General features: G+C 42.2%; 1 protein-coding gene across 2 annotated transcripts in view; it reads left to right on the forward strand.

Annotated features, from left to right (window-relative positions):
• The first annotated feature begins 1,130 nt into the window (after window positions 1–1,130).
• Window positions 1,131–17,249, forward strand: part of SRGAP3 (SLIT-ROBO Rho GTPase activating protein 3) — a 38,326-nt gene continuing 22,207 nt past the window's right edge. For both annotated transcript variants that reach the window (XM_053469015.1, XM_053469017.1), the window contains exon 1: window positions 1,131–1,509. In XM_053469015.1, the coding sequence (XP_053324990.1) occupies window positions 1,452–1,509 (58 nt within the window). In that variant the 5' untranslated portion in view covers window positions 1,131–1,451. The remainder of the gene's footprint in view (window positions 1,510–17,249) is intronic.

Genomic DNA, 17,249 nt, shown 5'->3' on the forward strand with positions numbered 1-17,249 from the left:
GACCTGAGGGGCCCATTTGCCTAGGGTGCATGGGCACATTGGCCTGGCTGGTCCAAAATTTTTACTCACGACCACTCAGTAAGGCCGAAACTCAGTGGGGTCACTTAATGCAAGGGGAAAGGAGTGAGTGAAAGAGAGGCTTGGGAAGAGGTATGTATGTTAGAGTAGGTATGTATGTCTGTGTTAGCATGAATGCGTATACGTAAGTGTGTGTTGGCATGAATGTGTATGTGTGAGTGTATGTGTGTTAGCATAAATTAGTGTAAGTTTGTGTGTGTGTTAGCATGACTGCATGTGTACATCTGTGTGAGAGGGAGTGAGTGTTAGCATGAATGTGTGTTAGAGTAAGTGTGTATGTGTAAATATGTGTTAGAGGGAGTGTGTATTAGGATGAGTATGTAAGTGTGTGTTAATGTTAGAATATGTGTAAGCATGTGTATATGTATTGTACTATGTTAGTGGGGGGGGGCAAGGGGCCCATGAGGCTACTTGGCTTTACCTGTCGCAGGGCCAGAGCATGCCAGCCCTCCTCTGGGTGATAGTAGACCCCCCAGGGCTAACCCTGCTAGGGAGTGAGTTCAACCTCTTGGGACAGCTTTCAGTTCCCCTACCAGTTTCCTAGCCTTTGAGAAATGATGGCCTCAGGAGGAGAAATGAATATTTCCAGAACCTCTTTTCATAGGTAAATAGGAAAATCTTATTAACCCTTTGAGTGATGGATATTATACACACAATGCTTACATCTTCTCGTGTAAAGAAAGTGAAACCCCTCAAATGGTTTAACTGATGAGTGTCCTGCACGACCTGCATACATTAGGGAAATATACGAGTACTGAGACACCGGCACTAAGTGAGGATGGGGTTATTACCCGTTGTGGAGTAAGGGATGGGGGGGGGGTACAGCCTTAAAGGGATTATATGTGTGCTGAGACACCTGGGGTAAGTGAGGATGGGGGGTGAGGGTACCTACTTGCCCGCAATTAGGATGGTACTACCCTGCCTAGTGTGAGTGAGGGTGGCAGTGACACACCGCGCACTGGGGTGAGTGAGGGTGGGGGTAACACACCGCGCACTGGGGTGAGTGAGGGTGGGGGTAACACACCGCACACTGGGGTGAGTGAGGGTGGGTGTGGTTTAAGTGGAGTGAGGGTGTTCCGGAGTGGGCCCCTTGTGCAGTGAGGGCCCCGGCAGGACACATCGCACTCCGTGTAACAGGAGCTGGGAGGAGCCGGTGACGCGAAGCCTCCACCAGCCCCGCAGCGAGAGAAACACGAAAACAATCCGAGCAGAGCGTCCGAGCGCAGCAATGCGGAGCCCCGTGCTAGCTGTGCATACAGGGCTGGGCTGCTCTGCGGGCGATCCCCCCCTGTCCGGGTGAAGCAGTCTCTCTGGAGATTAAAACGAGAGATCAAAGCGAAGAGACCCGGCGCAGCCGGCACAGAACACACAACATGTCCCGGTACAAGAAGGACAAGGAGATCATCGCGGAGTATGAGAACCAAGTCAAAGGTGAGAGCATCCCCCACTGCCGGTGTATACCCCCCGTACTGCCAGTGTATACCCCCCGTACTGCCAGTGTATACCCCCGTACTGCCAGTGTATACCCCCCGTACTGCCAGTGTATACCCCCGTACTGCCAGTGTATACCCCCGTACTGCCAGTGTATACCCCCGTACTGCCAGTGTATACCCCCCGTACTGCCAGTGTATACCCCCCGTACTGCCAGTGTATACCCCCCGTACTGCCAGTGTATACCCCCGTACTGCCAGTGTATACCCCCGTACTGCCAGTGTAAACCCCCGTACTGCCCATGTATACCCCCGTACTGCCAGTGTGTCCCCCTACTGCCAATGTGTAACCCCCCCCCACAGCCAGTGTATACCCCACTACTGCCTGTGAGTGCATCTTTACACATAGAGTGAGTGGAGCTCCTGCATCCATCGGGTACCTCCCTACAGCCAGTGAGTGCAGCTCCTGCATCCAGTGAGTTCCAGCCCTGCAGCCTGCATGTACCTCGCTACAGCCGCTGTAGACACCCTGCATTCACTGCATGCGTCTCCTGCAGCCAGCGTGTATATCATCCTGCTGAAAGCGATCTCTTATACCGCTGTGTGTGTAACTGCAGTCATCTGGGGCATCTCTGTGCTGCCAGTGCATGGGTCCCTGGTGTCACTGTTGGCATTGGCCCAGAGCTATTGTTTGGCCAGTGCAGGCCCATTATGGCCATCTGCCCACAGCCCCTGTGACACCCTGCTGCTTACTGGCGCCTCCTGCAGGCTCAGCATTTCTTTGCATCCAGTATGTGGCCCCTGGTGTCACTATAGGCATTCCCCCAGGGCTGGTGTTGCCCCCGTGCAGTCTGGGCAGACAGTGAGCCTTTCATTACTATGTGCCTCACATGTTGCAAATCTGGGGATCTCCCAGCAATCTACAAAATATTCCTCCGTGTGCCATATTGCTACCACAGTGGGCACCCCTCTACTGGCACTGTGTGCATCATCTCCACTACTCTATTCATCACCTTGGTTCAGGTCTGTCCTCCCCATGGGGGGCATCAACGTGAGCCCAGGGCCGATCTCCTCTACAGCCCTTGTTGGCATCTCCATGCATGTTCTATGCAACTCCCTGCATTTCAGCGACATGCAGCCTGTATGCCTCCTCCTGCATGTCTCAGAATTCAGCATGCGCTCCTCCCCGTAACCCGTGTTCATCAGTATGCATCTGCCGTTTGCATCTCCTTGTGGCCTCTGTGGGTTTTTTTTCTAGCTGTTCTGTGTTCCCTGGATCCGGGGTGTAAGTCCCTCCAGTTTTATAAACCTGCATGCCTGGCAGGCAGAGATTGCACCCTCGGTCCCCTGCCGCCTTCTCTGTGTCCGATGGGACTTCTTGTGCAGGATGGTCAGGAGACCCGCGGGGGTCTGCAATGCAGCTTTGCAGCAAATAAGGAGTGTCGCGTTCTCTGTCCTGCAAGATCCATCATGTTTGCTCATCCGTCTCCCAGATAGGGATTTGCCCCCCTTGTAAAGGACGCAGTGTATTGTCTGCAAATTGCAACCCAGTGACACATGAGGCTCTGTGTGGTTTTATTGTTTAAAGGACACAGCCACGGGGTGGCATGTCACTGCGAAGAAATGCCCTTCTCACTCCGCGTCACTCACAGGCACGTACCAGGAGATCATATAATGTATACAGAGAACAGGTGAAAAGCCTAAATCTGTATATAACATGCCCTTTCACTCGCTCTACATACACAACTTTCCCCACCACAGTCCTGCCTGGCCTTTCCCCCCGTCCATACCTCTTCTCTGCCTCTTCTCTGCCCATTCATAGGAAGGCACAGCACCAGCATTCTCAGATTTTTTTGCTGCCCCCCCCAGCATAATAACCCTTTAATTTATTATTTTTATTATTTATTATCAGTGCTGGGAGACCAAACAAACAGCGGCTCACAAAATGACAAGGATTGGGCTTCAGTAGAGAGCATTATGTGATGGCTGTTGTGTGGGGGGGCTGTGTGTGTGCAGACTGAAAAATGCTTTTAAAAGGCGATTCCCGACGTACAGAATGAAAGTTTATCTCACAGCTTCTCATTGAGACCAAAGGCTGTCTCGCTGAGTGTTATGAGTGTCGTGCTGAGCCTCTGCCGTACGCGTATTATGTATTCCGTATCCGTCTCACGAGGGGGGGTCTTTTTATTCTCCCTGCACCTTTTTTAACCTGATATCGCTGCATCCCCTCTTTCACGTCATTAATATACACAATGGCCCCTCTCATAGCATTTGCCCTTTTGCTCTTCTCATTGATACGTCCTTCATGTTCTTTCAATCCGGCTCATTGTCTCATGCATGTGACATTATGCATATAGGGTGTAATTATGCATTTAGGGATAAAGGTGTGGGCTACACACAGGTGTGCAAGGAGGGGGCACATGCTATTACCTATTAATAAGAGACCCCGTAAAGGTTGCTGGATTGTCTGCCGGTCTGGTTTAAATGCCTTCTTCTGGATCAACAGAAGGGCTGATCTTGATGGACCTCTGTCTCTACCTAAATTACTAAGTTACTATAATATTGTTTTATATAGCGCCATCATATTCAGTAGCGCTGTACAATGGGTAGACAGGATATAACAAGTAGTCTATAACATAACAATGTGACTTACAGAAACAACAGGTGAGGAGGGCTCTGCTCAAAGGAGCTTACAATCTAGAGATATGTTCCTTTCCTTTTCAATGTGTGCAGCCTGATCATCGAAAATCCATAAATAAATAAATAAATATCCAAGAACTTGACCTGCAACAAAACGAAACATTTTTATAAATAGCTATTACACCGGGTATTTTCTTGCCGCACCCATTGGCTCCTCGAATCCCGAGCTAAGAGAATTGTTTATTTATTTATTGTCAATATTGATAACAAATACACACATCCAGTACCGTTTATAAACACTCCTGTGTGTTGTTAATATATATTCTGTCTCTGGCACATATTGATAACCTCATGCAGCTTCCAAGATGTTCACAGTAAATACATACGTCCCGGGTAGCCCATACGTCTCCTGTGTTTCCCTATAAGCTTGATTAAAACCCACCGTATCACGTATAGATAGAAGAGAGCGAGGGGCTTATCTGATTCTCAGCACCGTGATGGTGAAGACGAATTCATACTCCTCGCAGGGAAAATGCCGCTCGGGCTTTAATGCAGCGGCTGCTTGGAAACATACATTGTACCCCGTGCGTTACATGAATGTTAATGACCTCAGATGTTGTAAAATGTGATTTAATCAGGAAATTCCCTAGTCTTTTAGATCTGTGATTAACCTTTGCTATGCCAAGAAAATGAAAGCTTTTACATTTTTTAATTGGGTTTTTTTCCCCCAGTTTCACTGTACCTTAGCACCATACAGTGAAAGAATCTGACCGCAAGACCTATTCCGCCCATCTAATCTGCCTATTTTTCCTGACGTAAAGACTCAGATGTGCCTTGCATTCAGGAGCCGTATGCCTATCCCCATGCATGATGTTTAAATTCCCTCACTATATTAGCCTCTACCACTTCTGCTGGGAGGCTGTTCCTCCCGCCAGAAGTGGTAAAGGCTAACATCTACCACCCTCTCAATGAAGTAAAACTTGATTGGCATAATGTGCATATTGTTCTTGCTCAACCCTTTCTAATAACTTCTCCTAAAGCAGATCTGTATATGTTGCAGCTATATTTGGTTGCAAACAAGCAATGATGGCCACAAAGACATTTTAACACCCTTAAAATGAATTTAATGCACAGTATTTGTAATCCGTATTTCCGCTCGCACCCTAAAACCACATGTCACATTCAATATTTTATTTATAGTTTAACGCATACAAGTCAAGCCATGCATTTTCACGGATGGCCAATTTGTGGCTCTGCAACCAATACCCGTAATTCAGTTTAGCACTTAAGATACTCAGCAGATCAAATCCAGGCTGATATGTGGATCGGTGAGGTATATAGTAAAGCCTGCGAGAAAGAAGAACACAAAGCGCTTACATCCAACCCTTCCTCTTCAGATTTATCTAAGGGTTTTATTGTAAGGCAGTAGGAAGCCGACAGACCTCGAGGATCTATGAGTAGTAGTTGATCATCAACAGCATGGAAGTTGGGGATCATGTTAGCTGTAGTTTGTTAATTATCATCTGTTATAAAATTGATGAAATCACCAAATATTTTGCGATTACAGCGCAGCGGAATATGTTGGCGTTCTATGAATCAATAAATTATTACTCAGCCGGTACTGATGCTTAATAGCACGCATGGAACAGTCAGTTGGGATCTCTCTGTTGGTTTCTCTGATGATTGCTCCATAGTTTGCACTTTGCCCCAGAGCAGGGCTTTATGACTATTGCCCTACACACCATTAAGCTAGAAAGGAATATTTTATTGAAACATTTCCTTGTTGCTACTCGCAACATAAAACCTACAGATAAGGATAAAGTATCTTCCAAAGAAGAGAATGTCATCTCAGCGTGGTGCCTTCAAATTTCCATGATGTCCTCTTCACAACTGGATTGGGAATCCCTCCATATCCATTTGCCCCTTCCTCTGACCCCCTCGCACGTGATATGCTTTACCATGAGCTGGCTTGGTGATCGTGCATATGTGGAAAGCACTCCTATTGATTTAAATGGGAGCGCTTTCCTGCCACTGATCAGCTGATGAAAGCAGCCAATCAATGGCAAGAAATGTGAGACCACGTAAGAGGGCAGTTGCAGGTTCTATGTCTGATACGTGCTTTTATTTTTATTTTTCCATTTTGGAAAAATTCATATTAAAGTACACACAGAACATTTAACGTGCATTCTTCTTTACAGAAAGTTTCAGGAGAGTAAACTTTCCCTTTAAGGCTAGAGACATGGTAATAAATTATAGGTTATACGTGGGCATATGAAACTATATATAAGTGTAGTTTTAAAATAACTTTTATAATGCTTGCAGATGGGACCACAAAAGCAGTTCCAAATAGAGAAGCTGGCATATGGTAAAACAGGAAGTTGAGTGCGCAAAGGGAAATTCCTTCCCCTATCCTAATAAAAAAAGGCCATGACATTTTAAATACTTTTACTTATTTGCAAAGTTTTGGAAAATGGTTTAAATATCTCAGGTCATGCAATGGTTTGGAATGTTTTAAATAAGCATTTATGTATAAGTTACAAAAATACACTTTCTGATTAAAGAAACCTCACAAAATCCCAACAATGGATTCCCGATAACACAAATTCTGGGTATGGTGCCGTTAACTAATGATTAACATGTTTCTTTAACCTTTATCTGTTTAGGGAGAGACACTTTGTTAGAAATGGTTTCTGGGTGTAGCCACTGCGATCATATATCTTGTAAATGTAGAAATATATATATATTGAATTACTTTCTGCCGTGAGGAAGTTGTGCCCTTCTCATATTTAACTGTTCCGTGCTTGTCTGGAGTACACAAAACAGTACTCTGAAAAAGTTTTTCTGAGTCACTCCAGATATATTTTAATACATTAAAAAGAACAAAAAAGGTTAAATTGCAGCCTTAGTGAACCGTAACGCCATTATCTGATGCCTCAGAGACAGAATGTACTAGGCCGCTCTTTGTAGTTCATGCGTGGATAAAATATGGGAGAAGCTGACAGTGAACAGAAATGTCCCTTATAATTCTTCCAACGTCATGTGATTTTTATGGAACCAATGCCCAAAATGGCTCCGCTGCCCAACACTACGTCAGTTCGGAGCTGGCAAGGTGGCAAAACGGCGGGAAAGTCAAAAAAGTGACAGAAAATAGTTTTGAGGCCTGCGTTATTACTGCAAGTAACTATTGCATAGGAAAACAATATTTTCTGGTCCATCCCCTGTACAGAAATAACCCAATTTCTGTCGAGACAATAACATTTTAGTTTTTCAAAACATAAATTAAAAATGTTACTTTATGTTCCAAATGATAGAATGTTGCTGAAAGATGGAATCAATACATAAACACGTTTGTAGTTAAACAATTAAAGAAATGAAAGAGTTAACAGTTCTCATGTTCCAGAATGGCTATTTTTAAAATATTTAATGCAATCTTTTGGTTTTTAAATGTCTGAATGGAACTTCTGAACAGTTTGCATCGTGTTCCTCGGGTTCCTTGTTGCCGATGCCAGCTGTAAGTTCTCCTGGGCAATGCTTTTAGTTTTCAGGTTGATTCTTAAGACCGATGTTACCAGCACTGTTTTGTAATTAAAACATGAAGCATGATCGACACAGCAAGCGTTCAGTTTTAGCAAGTCCCCAGGAGGCTTCATAATACTTAGCATTGTGTACCGTGCGTCTTCAGAGAGTTCCCGGGCTCTTCATTATGAGGTCACTATGGTGACAGAACGTTCCTTTGGTTGACTTGGTAACAGTATGAATTGGCTTCTCATTCAGATTTAGAGGTTGACACTCTCTTTGCTCTCCTCCGTAGCTGTAATATTTCCTGAAGAACTTCAGAAACTAAATTACAATCCTGCTTATTATTTCTCAAAGTGTAAAGCGTCCTCTATGTTATCAAGTAACTTCCCAGCTGGAAGCTCAACCTAATTTTGGCACAAGGCTCGTAGCTGTTGCAGTTCACGAATTATAGATTTTGCCAGGAGCTTGGCTGCGTTCGCATTTAAAATGAATACTTTACTTAAAACGCAACTCCTATAGGCATTTATTCACACTGACAGTAATATGCAAAGTTTTACAGATTTTTATGCTGCACTCTCCACTTCCTGTGTTTAATTATACGTGTCTCCAGCTCAGGAAGTTAAACAAGAGAAGTGCATCAGATATATGTGTCCCCCAGTCAGCTCATGAACAGTACATGTAATTTAAAATAGTGTTTGTGCACGGAAATGGTTACCTATATATTTGTGATTTTGGGACTACCTATCCCCTCCAACCCCTAATGCATGTAGGTTTCATTAAGATTTCATAGAAGGCCTGCCTTCCCTCCCGTTAAAGCTTTTTTCCCCTTCAATTTAATTCTTATTGTATAATGAATGCACCTTAGGTTCCTTCGTACCTTAGGACAAACCCTATGCCCGTAGACTGTTAGGCATGCGCTCTAATCACAAATAGATACCAACATTCTGATATGGTGATTAGTTGTGCCATGTATCTGTACCACCTTAGGTACGGCACGGCTTCTATTATTTTTATGTACTTCCTCCATGGCGATTGTCACTTGAAGGATCTAAAACATTGGTTTATCTGTAATGAAAGGGATTCATCCTTACTTTAATTTGTTCTTCTGTTTATTATTTTCATCCTGTTTTTGTTGTCTTCATGAGAACAATTAAGCACAGAGGAAGATTCCAATTAAGTTCAAATTACATAAGAAATATGGTTCATTAACTTGGTAATCTCCTGTTATATATCTTATTTAATATTTTTTTTTATTTCTTATTAATATTTGGAACCCCCTGATGTACAATAAATTCAGTATTTAAAATTACAAATATATATATAAGTGCCCCAAATCAATGTAACATTTGGGAAACATCTAATTTTGACTTGCAAGCCATCCGCTGGCTGAAAAGTCATATGAGATGTTAAAAAGAAAGATCTATGTTGTAGTGAGAGGGACTTCAAGCTTTGCTGCATTTTTAAGTTACTGTGACAGCAAGCCTTCTCCAACAAGCGATGATCTAAAAAGTGAAGGTCCATGGGTGCCAAAATTGGAAACAAGAATGAGTCACTAAGGGCGAGGACACCACTAAGCATGTAAAATGATGCAGCTGTAACTAGATCATCTTCCCAATAAATGTAAGGACGCTGTTTACAGGTTTTAATTTTGGAATTTTTAGATTCCTTTGTTTCCTTCTGTATATCGAGGAATGCAGCAGAGGAATACTAGAGTTGGTTCTTCAGACTCGAATTTCCTTGAGAGATAAATCGTATTTTGAGCCTGCCTTTCTATTGCATCTTTAGATCTAGAACATATAGGTACCTGAACAAAATAGGATGAGCTTTGAATAGTAACTTGGTATGAAATCAAATATTGTTACATGAGACTCTACTCTCCTGATAAATGCGCAGACAACAGGCCCTGATGGTGTCTTGTATGTTAACCACAAATACTCTCATATATATATCAGGCAGGCTGTTTAGGGTGGCAGAGCTGGCACAGTCATGCTGTCTAAGGGGCATATGCTGCACCACTACCAATGTTTGGCTTAGTGTATAGTGATTGGAGTTACACTGTACCACCATCAATGTCTGCCTCAGTATATATAGTAATGGGAGTTATGCTGTACAATATCTGTCCAGTAAATTATATTTATTTAAACTCATTTACCGGTAATTTATTTTTTCCAGTTGACATACAGATTACGAATTTGTGAAATAAATATTCTTGCCAACATTATTTTTTTTTTGCGGTTGTCTTTACATTTTAAAGTGTGGGGGTGGTGACAGCAGGGCAGGATCTGCCCCCGGGTGCCAAATACTCCAGGTGCGCCCCTGACCGAGTATAAAATGTAAAATGGGTGTTTAGTATGCTGATTCCTGAGTAATGGTTGTGGTATGTAGGTCATATACAGATCAGATTGGTTGAAGGACATTTACTATTTAACGTTTAAGGTTGGACATGAGTATTCTTGTTGACAAAGCTCTTGATGGTTAAGCTTACGGCGCTTGGCTTATTGTTTGTTTGGCCGATTGTTTACCTTTTACTGGTTTTCACTTTGGAAACACATTTTTGTGGTTGTTAGGAGCAACAAAGACTTGACTGAAAACTTTTGTTCTCCTATGTAAATAAAGAATTTAGAGGTTAAAGGTTTACGCAGAGAGTGCGGTTTAAAAATGGATACATTTTGCAAGGTTCCACAACTGCATCATTGCAGATAAAGGTAACAAAACCCCTCTTAAGATTAAATCAACCCAGTTTAAACTGTCTATGGTCTGGATACATGTGGAAGAAAAGCATCGTAGGGTTGCCTGATTGTTCGCATCTGGGTAGACGTGTCTGACCATCTTATTGCAGTGATCCATTTAATGGGTAATGACCCAAGAAGCTTTAGAGCCATAGATTGAATCAATACAATTGAGCAGGACCTGGCTAAGTGCTGAGCTTTATTTAATGGTATTTCACTGTTTGCAGGTAGAGCCAAGCCAAGCAGAACAGAGCAAAAACATTGCAGGAGGAGCAATCATGTTTCTGACCTTATGACTGATATTGTAATTCACAGGCTAGGTCAATAGGCATTGTGAAGTTTGATAATTTAACTCTTTAAGGTCCAGATTATTTAGTTCACTAGTTTATCCTGCGGGATTTACTTCCACTGATGCCAAAGATGGTCCTGTAGAAAAACCTGGTTTGGAGAGTTGTCTTCTGTGGGACACATCAGCTGACCTAATCAATACGCGTTTGCATCCATAAGGACTAATGCTGGTTTATGAGAAATCCTAAATAAGTTTAAACTCTTCTGTCTATGGTAGCTGAACAGAACATTATCTGTCATCTTTACCCTAGCTGAGTGTAGGCTGGCGGCCTTAATATCGGTAGGCCTACCTGGCAGTCATTGTGTGCGTATGCATTAGATGTGCATGTGATATACGTTTATAACATTCCCATATATGAAAAGCATGTTTGTGGTAAATTGACCCGGCTGGCATTCATTTATTTGAAAAGGTTGATATTTGGCATTTATTGGCTCATCAAATGTCACTACTCTATTAATACGTGATTCAATAAGGGTTGGGAAAACAGCTCATTACAAAAAAAGGGACTCTATCTTTTTTACATGTCAACACAGATCTATAGGAACAGATGGTAGAAAACAAAATACAACGATGTGTATGGAAAAACTCCTGCAGTAATGGCCAATATTAATTAGCACAGAGAATTCCCTAAGAGCATGCTTGCTAATGGGCGATGAAAAGAGATACAGTTAAAGGGATAGTCTAATGTCCCTGACACCCCCACCATAAAATAATGCGTATTACAGTACTACGTGAGCCGCCCTCCTCCTATATGGTCTCACCATTCTTTCCACTGATTGGTTACTTGAAGATTTTGCATTACCCTCTATACTTTTAGAAAATGGCATCACACATAATATACGTTATTATTTGTTTCTGTTACTCCTTCGCAAGCCAACATTCTGAGCTTCACCTCTCATTATATGTGGCTGGACACAGGCTGTCCAAGGACCCTGGGAGTTTTAGCTTGGCAGCAACCAAAGAACTAGCTGTCGGCTACTCCCGTACTAAGCTTTATTAGCCTGGGGCTCTTATACTAAGGTATGGTTTTGGGAGAGGGGGGATTAAACTCAACGTTTAGTAAAATTAAAGCATCGAAGAGAGGGAGGTAGGGTTGGCTGGGAGAGAGATATCCCCTATGGGACTGAAACATTGGCCTGTCTGCAGTCATGTCACAAGACGTAAGGCTTATGCGAGAATATAACTGCATGATCAAATTACTTATATGCATGGCTCGGAGAATGCTAGGCTTTACTGACGGTAATTACCACAAGCTTTGTTTAATTCTCTATGCATAATATACACATGCACAGAAAATTAACCCCTTAAGGACAATGGGCTTGAAAACAATGCATTTTGAGCCCGTACATGTTCGGGCTTTGTCATTAAGGGGTTAAAGTTATTTTATCAGTCAGAATGGATACATGATCCTAAAAACGAGTGAAAGCAAATGGTTGCCTTATGTGCAATGCGCTTCACTAAAGTAGTTTTCAAAAACAGCCTCCCAGCAGAAGTGGTAGAGGTTAGCACATGGAGGGAACCTAAACATGTATGGGATCAGCATATGGCTCCTCAATCTAAGACGAGAGCAGCAACTGATTGAGGCTCTTGCAGCTAGATTGTAAGCTTCTTTGAGCTGGGTGCTCCTTACCATTTGTTTCCGTCCAAATTGAGCAGTACTTGTAACGCAGTACTTGTTATGCCCAGTTCATCCGTTGTACAACGCTGTGGAATATGATGGCGCTATAGAGAAAATATAGGCAGGATAGATGAGCCGAGCGGTTCTTATCTGCTGGGGCAGAGTGTATGATGCAGACATTTGATTTGGAGCACACCGTGTTATTGTGCTGGGGTTTGTGTAATGTTTATACACATATACTAAACAGTGGCGTTTATAATATGGGAGGATATGTGTTGTTGCCATAATATATCGCACACCATGTTACACTATATCACACGTTATGTTACTGTTTACAAGATGCCGCTACAAAGTGCTTTCTCAAGGTCACGCACCGTGCTAAGACTATTCCGGGGTATTGGAGAGCTGCCCCGGAGAATCACACAAAGCACAGATCATGCCTGTTTGAATTTTGGGAGCCATACTCGTTTGACAGATTAAAATCGCGCTTATTCTGGGGGATATGCTGATATTTTCTTTCTAAATATATCCGACTAGCGCGAGGCAGATGGCTGCGGGTCTTGTAGACAGAAGATAACGCATTGCTTTTTTTTTCTTTCTATGCACCAAAAAAGATGAAATATTCATGAACTTTCATTCTTTAGAGCTCCTGTCTTTTAAGATACTGAAGCCTGATTTGTCTGCTTTTACCTTGTTACATCGATGTCAGTAGACCTTATATTATAACAAAATATTGCACCCTCAGGGCGGAAGCGGTAGGAGAGATCAGGGTTTTTTCCGAAGGAGAGCAGTGGTCAGGGTGGACAACCTTTATCGAGTGGGGCATTTATCCCGTTCAGTGGGGTAGGTTAGAGCGATGAATAGAAAGGCATTAGGCATCAGATTGTCATAAACAATACACTAATTAGATGTCAGTTTTTATTTCTAGTGTGGGTGGCAGATCTGGAAATAAAAACAAAATAGCTCAATGTTTATGGCATACTGTCAGAAGTAATATACGTGGCCAATAAATTGTTTTTACAAACCCCGTTAGGGGCCCTGTGCGCTAAATATTAGGTGTTAAGATGCTTTGGAGGCTCCGTGCAGATATAAGCCACCATGGGCAAGTATAACCGCTCGCCGTGCTATGGAACCTTCACCGATCAGCGTGTAAAATGAGAACATTGCCCCGGGTGTTGTGTTAGAGTTGGACCATAAGACAATGTTCAAGAACGTAAAAGCTGGTGTTTCTTCTCCATCGATGTTGTTTTTTTTGTCTTGTTTTTTTTTTTTACCGTATTCGATGAGGTTTTGTATTTACACTAAGGGTCGGCTGTGGTAATTTGGGGATGGGCATGGCTTTCTGTAATTGTGAGGTTTCTTGGGTAAAGATTAAAGCTATAATCCTTTTTGCATAGTTATCATGCCAAACATTCGCCACGAAGCACCGCGCCCTGTGGTCATCTGTGACTGAGTACGGGGCGTACAGATGTGGGTCCCGGAGAAAACCGATGATGTCTTCACTTAACTCATTCAATGGGAACTGGAGACTGAATGCAGATTTTTACTATTTGTTGTAAAATCGTTACTATTTTTTTTTTGCACCAAACAGTGAAAGCATTTAAGCTTTTCATAACATATCTGCGGGATTTCTGAAATAATGCTAAAAGGGGCAGATGGACTCAAAGTTTTCATAAACTGGTCAGTTGTGGATATAAATGCAGTAACTGTGTACACAACACTTTTTTTTTGGGGGGGGGAAAGCTTCTGCCCAAGGGGAGAAATAAGAGTGATAATCATACAAATACTGAGGACAGGAACCTCACACCACTTTCCTGCCTGGAGACAGAAGAAACTGACCCAGGGAAGCCATTCTTCACCCAGAGACTCCAGGTCAAACCCAGGGAGTTCCCAGGGGATGCTGTTTGATAGGGGGCCACTGATTGCAATTCCATAAACAAACACATGGTGGCCACAAGATGTACAGTGAAACTTGCCTATGGGCACCTGCCTTTCTTGTCTTGATGTTGCTTGTCTTCAAGTCATGTGACATCTGTCCCTTATTATTCTTTTTTGATCTACCATTGGTATGATATGTATCAAAATTGGGCTTTCTAGTGCTTCTTCTTTGGTCTTCGCCAGCAGTGCTTCATTATGCCCCGATTTCTGTCCTAGTCCAGTGATCTTGCACAGCACCTATTTTCTTCTCCTGTAAAAGATTCCCTCCGCCTCTTGTTCCTCTCTGAGTACTGACCCTTTCAATGCCTTGTTCATTGTTTTTAATCGCAGAGTCTGCTCCTGGAAAACCAATTAGAAGCTGACAAAACTGATTTATCTCATTAGCGAGTTCCCATCTGGCGGAGTATAAATGCCTGGCGCAGACACAATAATATGGGACGCGGCTCCTCTAGGAGGTCTGCTCGCTTCACCTTACCATGGCAGCAGCAGGCGCAAAGGGTTTCAGGCCTGATGGCTGTAGACTCAAGTGGAACGAGAAGGAGGACATCTTTGATAGAGCTGAAGATGGAGAGCACCTCCATGAAGCGCCTCTGGCATTTCCATAAAATTCCAGCTAATATATTCCAGCCAGTGACACGAGACATCACAGCTACTGCGCATAAAATATTTACATTAAGAAGTTACAAGGAGTCTTTACTCTAAAAGTCACTCAAAGTTTCTACACAGGAGGTTCTTGAAGAACTTTGTAATATGGAGGGCATTCATAAGATGTGTACATCAACTATATGTATATAAGCCGCACATTTCTATGCACTATATGTCAGCGATTGTAAATGTAATCATACCTAGAATACACTACACATTCTATGTTAGATAGTAATTCCTAATATCGAGTTTTGTTTTAATTTCCTTTTAATTGTAACTTTTTCTCACGCTATCCTGGCCATAGTCAGATGACATCAGGTTTGACTATCAAACTGTCAGATTTGGCTGTAGTGTCTCGCATCCCTTTGCATTTCTCTGGATCTACAAGGAAGACATTATAAATTCAAACTGGATGCTAGTTACTTACAATTGGCTTTCCCTGTGGTCCTTTATGCTGCCATCTGGCATTGAGGTGAATAGAGGCATTAATGTACATGGGGATGACTGCTAGGGAGATTAATGAAGACCATTTCAGCTGGACAGTGTTTTCTAGAGCTGAAAAATCTCGATTCTGTCCTTGTTCAAAGACTTTTATTCGGATTCACTAGCATCGTGGTCTTTTTTTTTTTTTGCCGCCATCCTTGTGAATTCTCCCCCCTTTCTCATCTGACGTCAAGTGCAGATGTCAAGGTTAAGATATTTTTTTCCTAGCGCAGAAGTGAATATAGTAATAAGCAGGCACTGAACCCAGGGAATTAGCGGATTGTGTTTTATGTGGGAACCGCACACTCAACTAGATGGATGAAGATCCCGGCATTGAGCCCTGAGATTTATGGCAGGATAGGATGGGAACAGCTGAGCCCTCAGCCATGTGATCCATAACACAGGCGACTGTCTACATAGTCCACATACGTTACTGGAGGCGTATAGGGTATACAGAGCTTATACACAAAGCATACACTGACACACATCATTAATCTATTACAGAGCGTGGATCCCTTACTTTACACAATCATTGGTTTTATTATCATTTTTAAATTATGTCTTGAAACAGTTGAGACCGATGTCTATACACCGTGCTACAAACACATTAATCTGGAGTTCTTGAGAGACATTATACAATGACAATGTAATTTACAAAATTGCTATTTTTACACAGTTTTTTGGAATATAAGATTTTGCTTTATTATATATAAATAAAAAACAAACACTATTTTCTTGCATATTATAATCGGAATACCCCTCAAGTTTTGGTGCTTTGTATAATAAAAACCTTATATTAAATAGTATGGATTTGAATTGCTTATGGTATATATTATTATTATTATTTATTATCGCTATGTTGTGTGTTCTTTTTTTTAACCAGATATTGAAGGTAATATAATGAAATAGTAAAAAAATCCTCGCCAAACTTTAGCTAGCAAGAACTTTCTACTGGGGTTCTGCTATTTACTGAGTTTCAGATTTGAGGAACCTGGAAAGATTTGTAGCTACTGTAATGTGTTACCTGACTGGATCCCATCAGGGGTTCCTCGCTATGCTTTGTATGCGGGCTCGGTGATTGTTAGCGTGTTTGACCAAAACCGACCATAGAGTTTCATCTTTTATGTGAAAAATGTGTTTTTGGCTGCATTCTTGAGACATTTGGCTTATGGCGTTAGCTAGAAGTTCCATCCAGTCCCTGCTCAGGCCATTCGACCAAGAAACAGGATGTTCTTGCACTTGTGTGAGAAAAATACTAAAATTAGTTGGCTTTGTGGACATACGATTGGCAAGGATATTCATCTGCCTTCCAATCCGGTAATAAAACCTTTTAGAAATAAACAGAAGTGGTATATTGTTTCCAGATAATTATCTGAATGTCCTGGGAGGTTTTTATTGCCTTTTTTTCCTATGATTTTGCTTTTTGTGGTAGGCATTATTTTTGTACACAAGATAATTTGTAATCCGGGCTTTGATTGCCAACGTATCTTTTATAAGTACAGCGACCCCCCCAGCTACTTACCCCCCCAACCACCTAATTCATTTTAAGGACCAAAAGACAGTACATGACAACTTTGACATCTTCTGAGCCTTTATTATGTATTCTCTTAGGCACAAGTTGGAGTTCCACCAATATCTTTTGGATAATGGCTTGTCTGTCCTCCATTTTTTTATGTGTATTTGTCGATTGAATATTTATATGTCCATTGTATCTTCTGTGCATATGGACCAATACAATAAAAATGCAAAGGAATGTTCTTGTTGATTTCACTGTTCTATTGGTTGCTATGGTATACTTGCCAACAGTCCTGAATTTCCGA

This window comes from Spea bombifrons, chromosome 6, assembly GCF_027358695.1.
Source record: "Spea bombifrons isolate aSpeBom1 chromosome 6, aSpeBom1.2.pri, whole genome shotgun sequence".
Lineage (NCBI taxonomy): Eukaryota > Metazoa > Chordata > Amphibia > Anura > Pelobatidae > Spea > Spea bombifrons.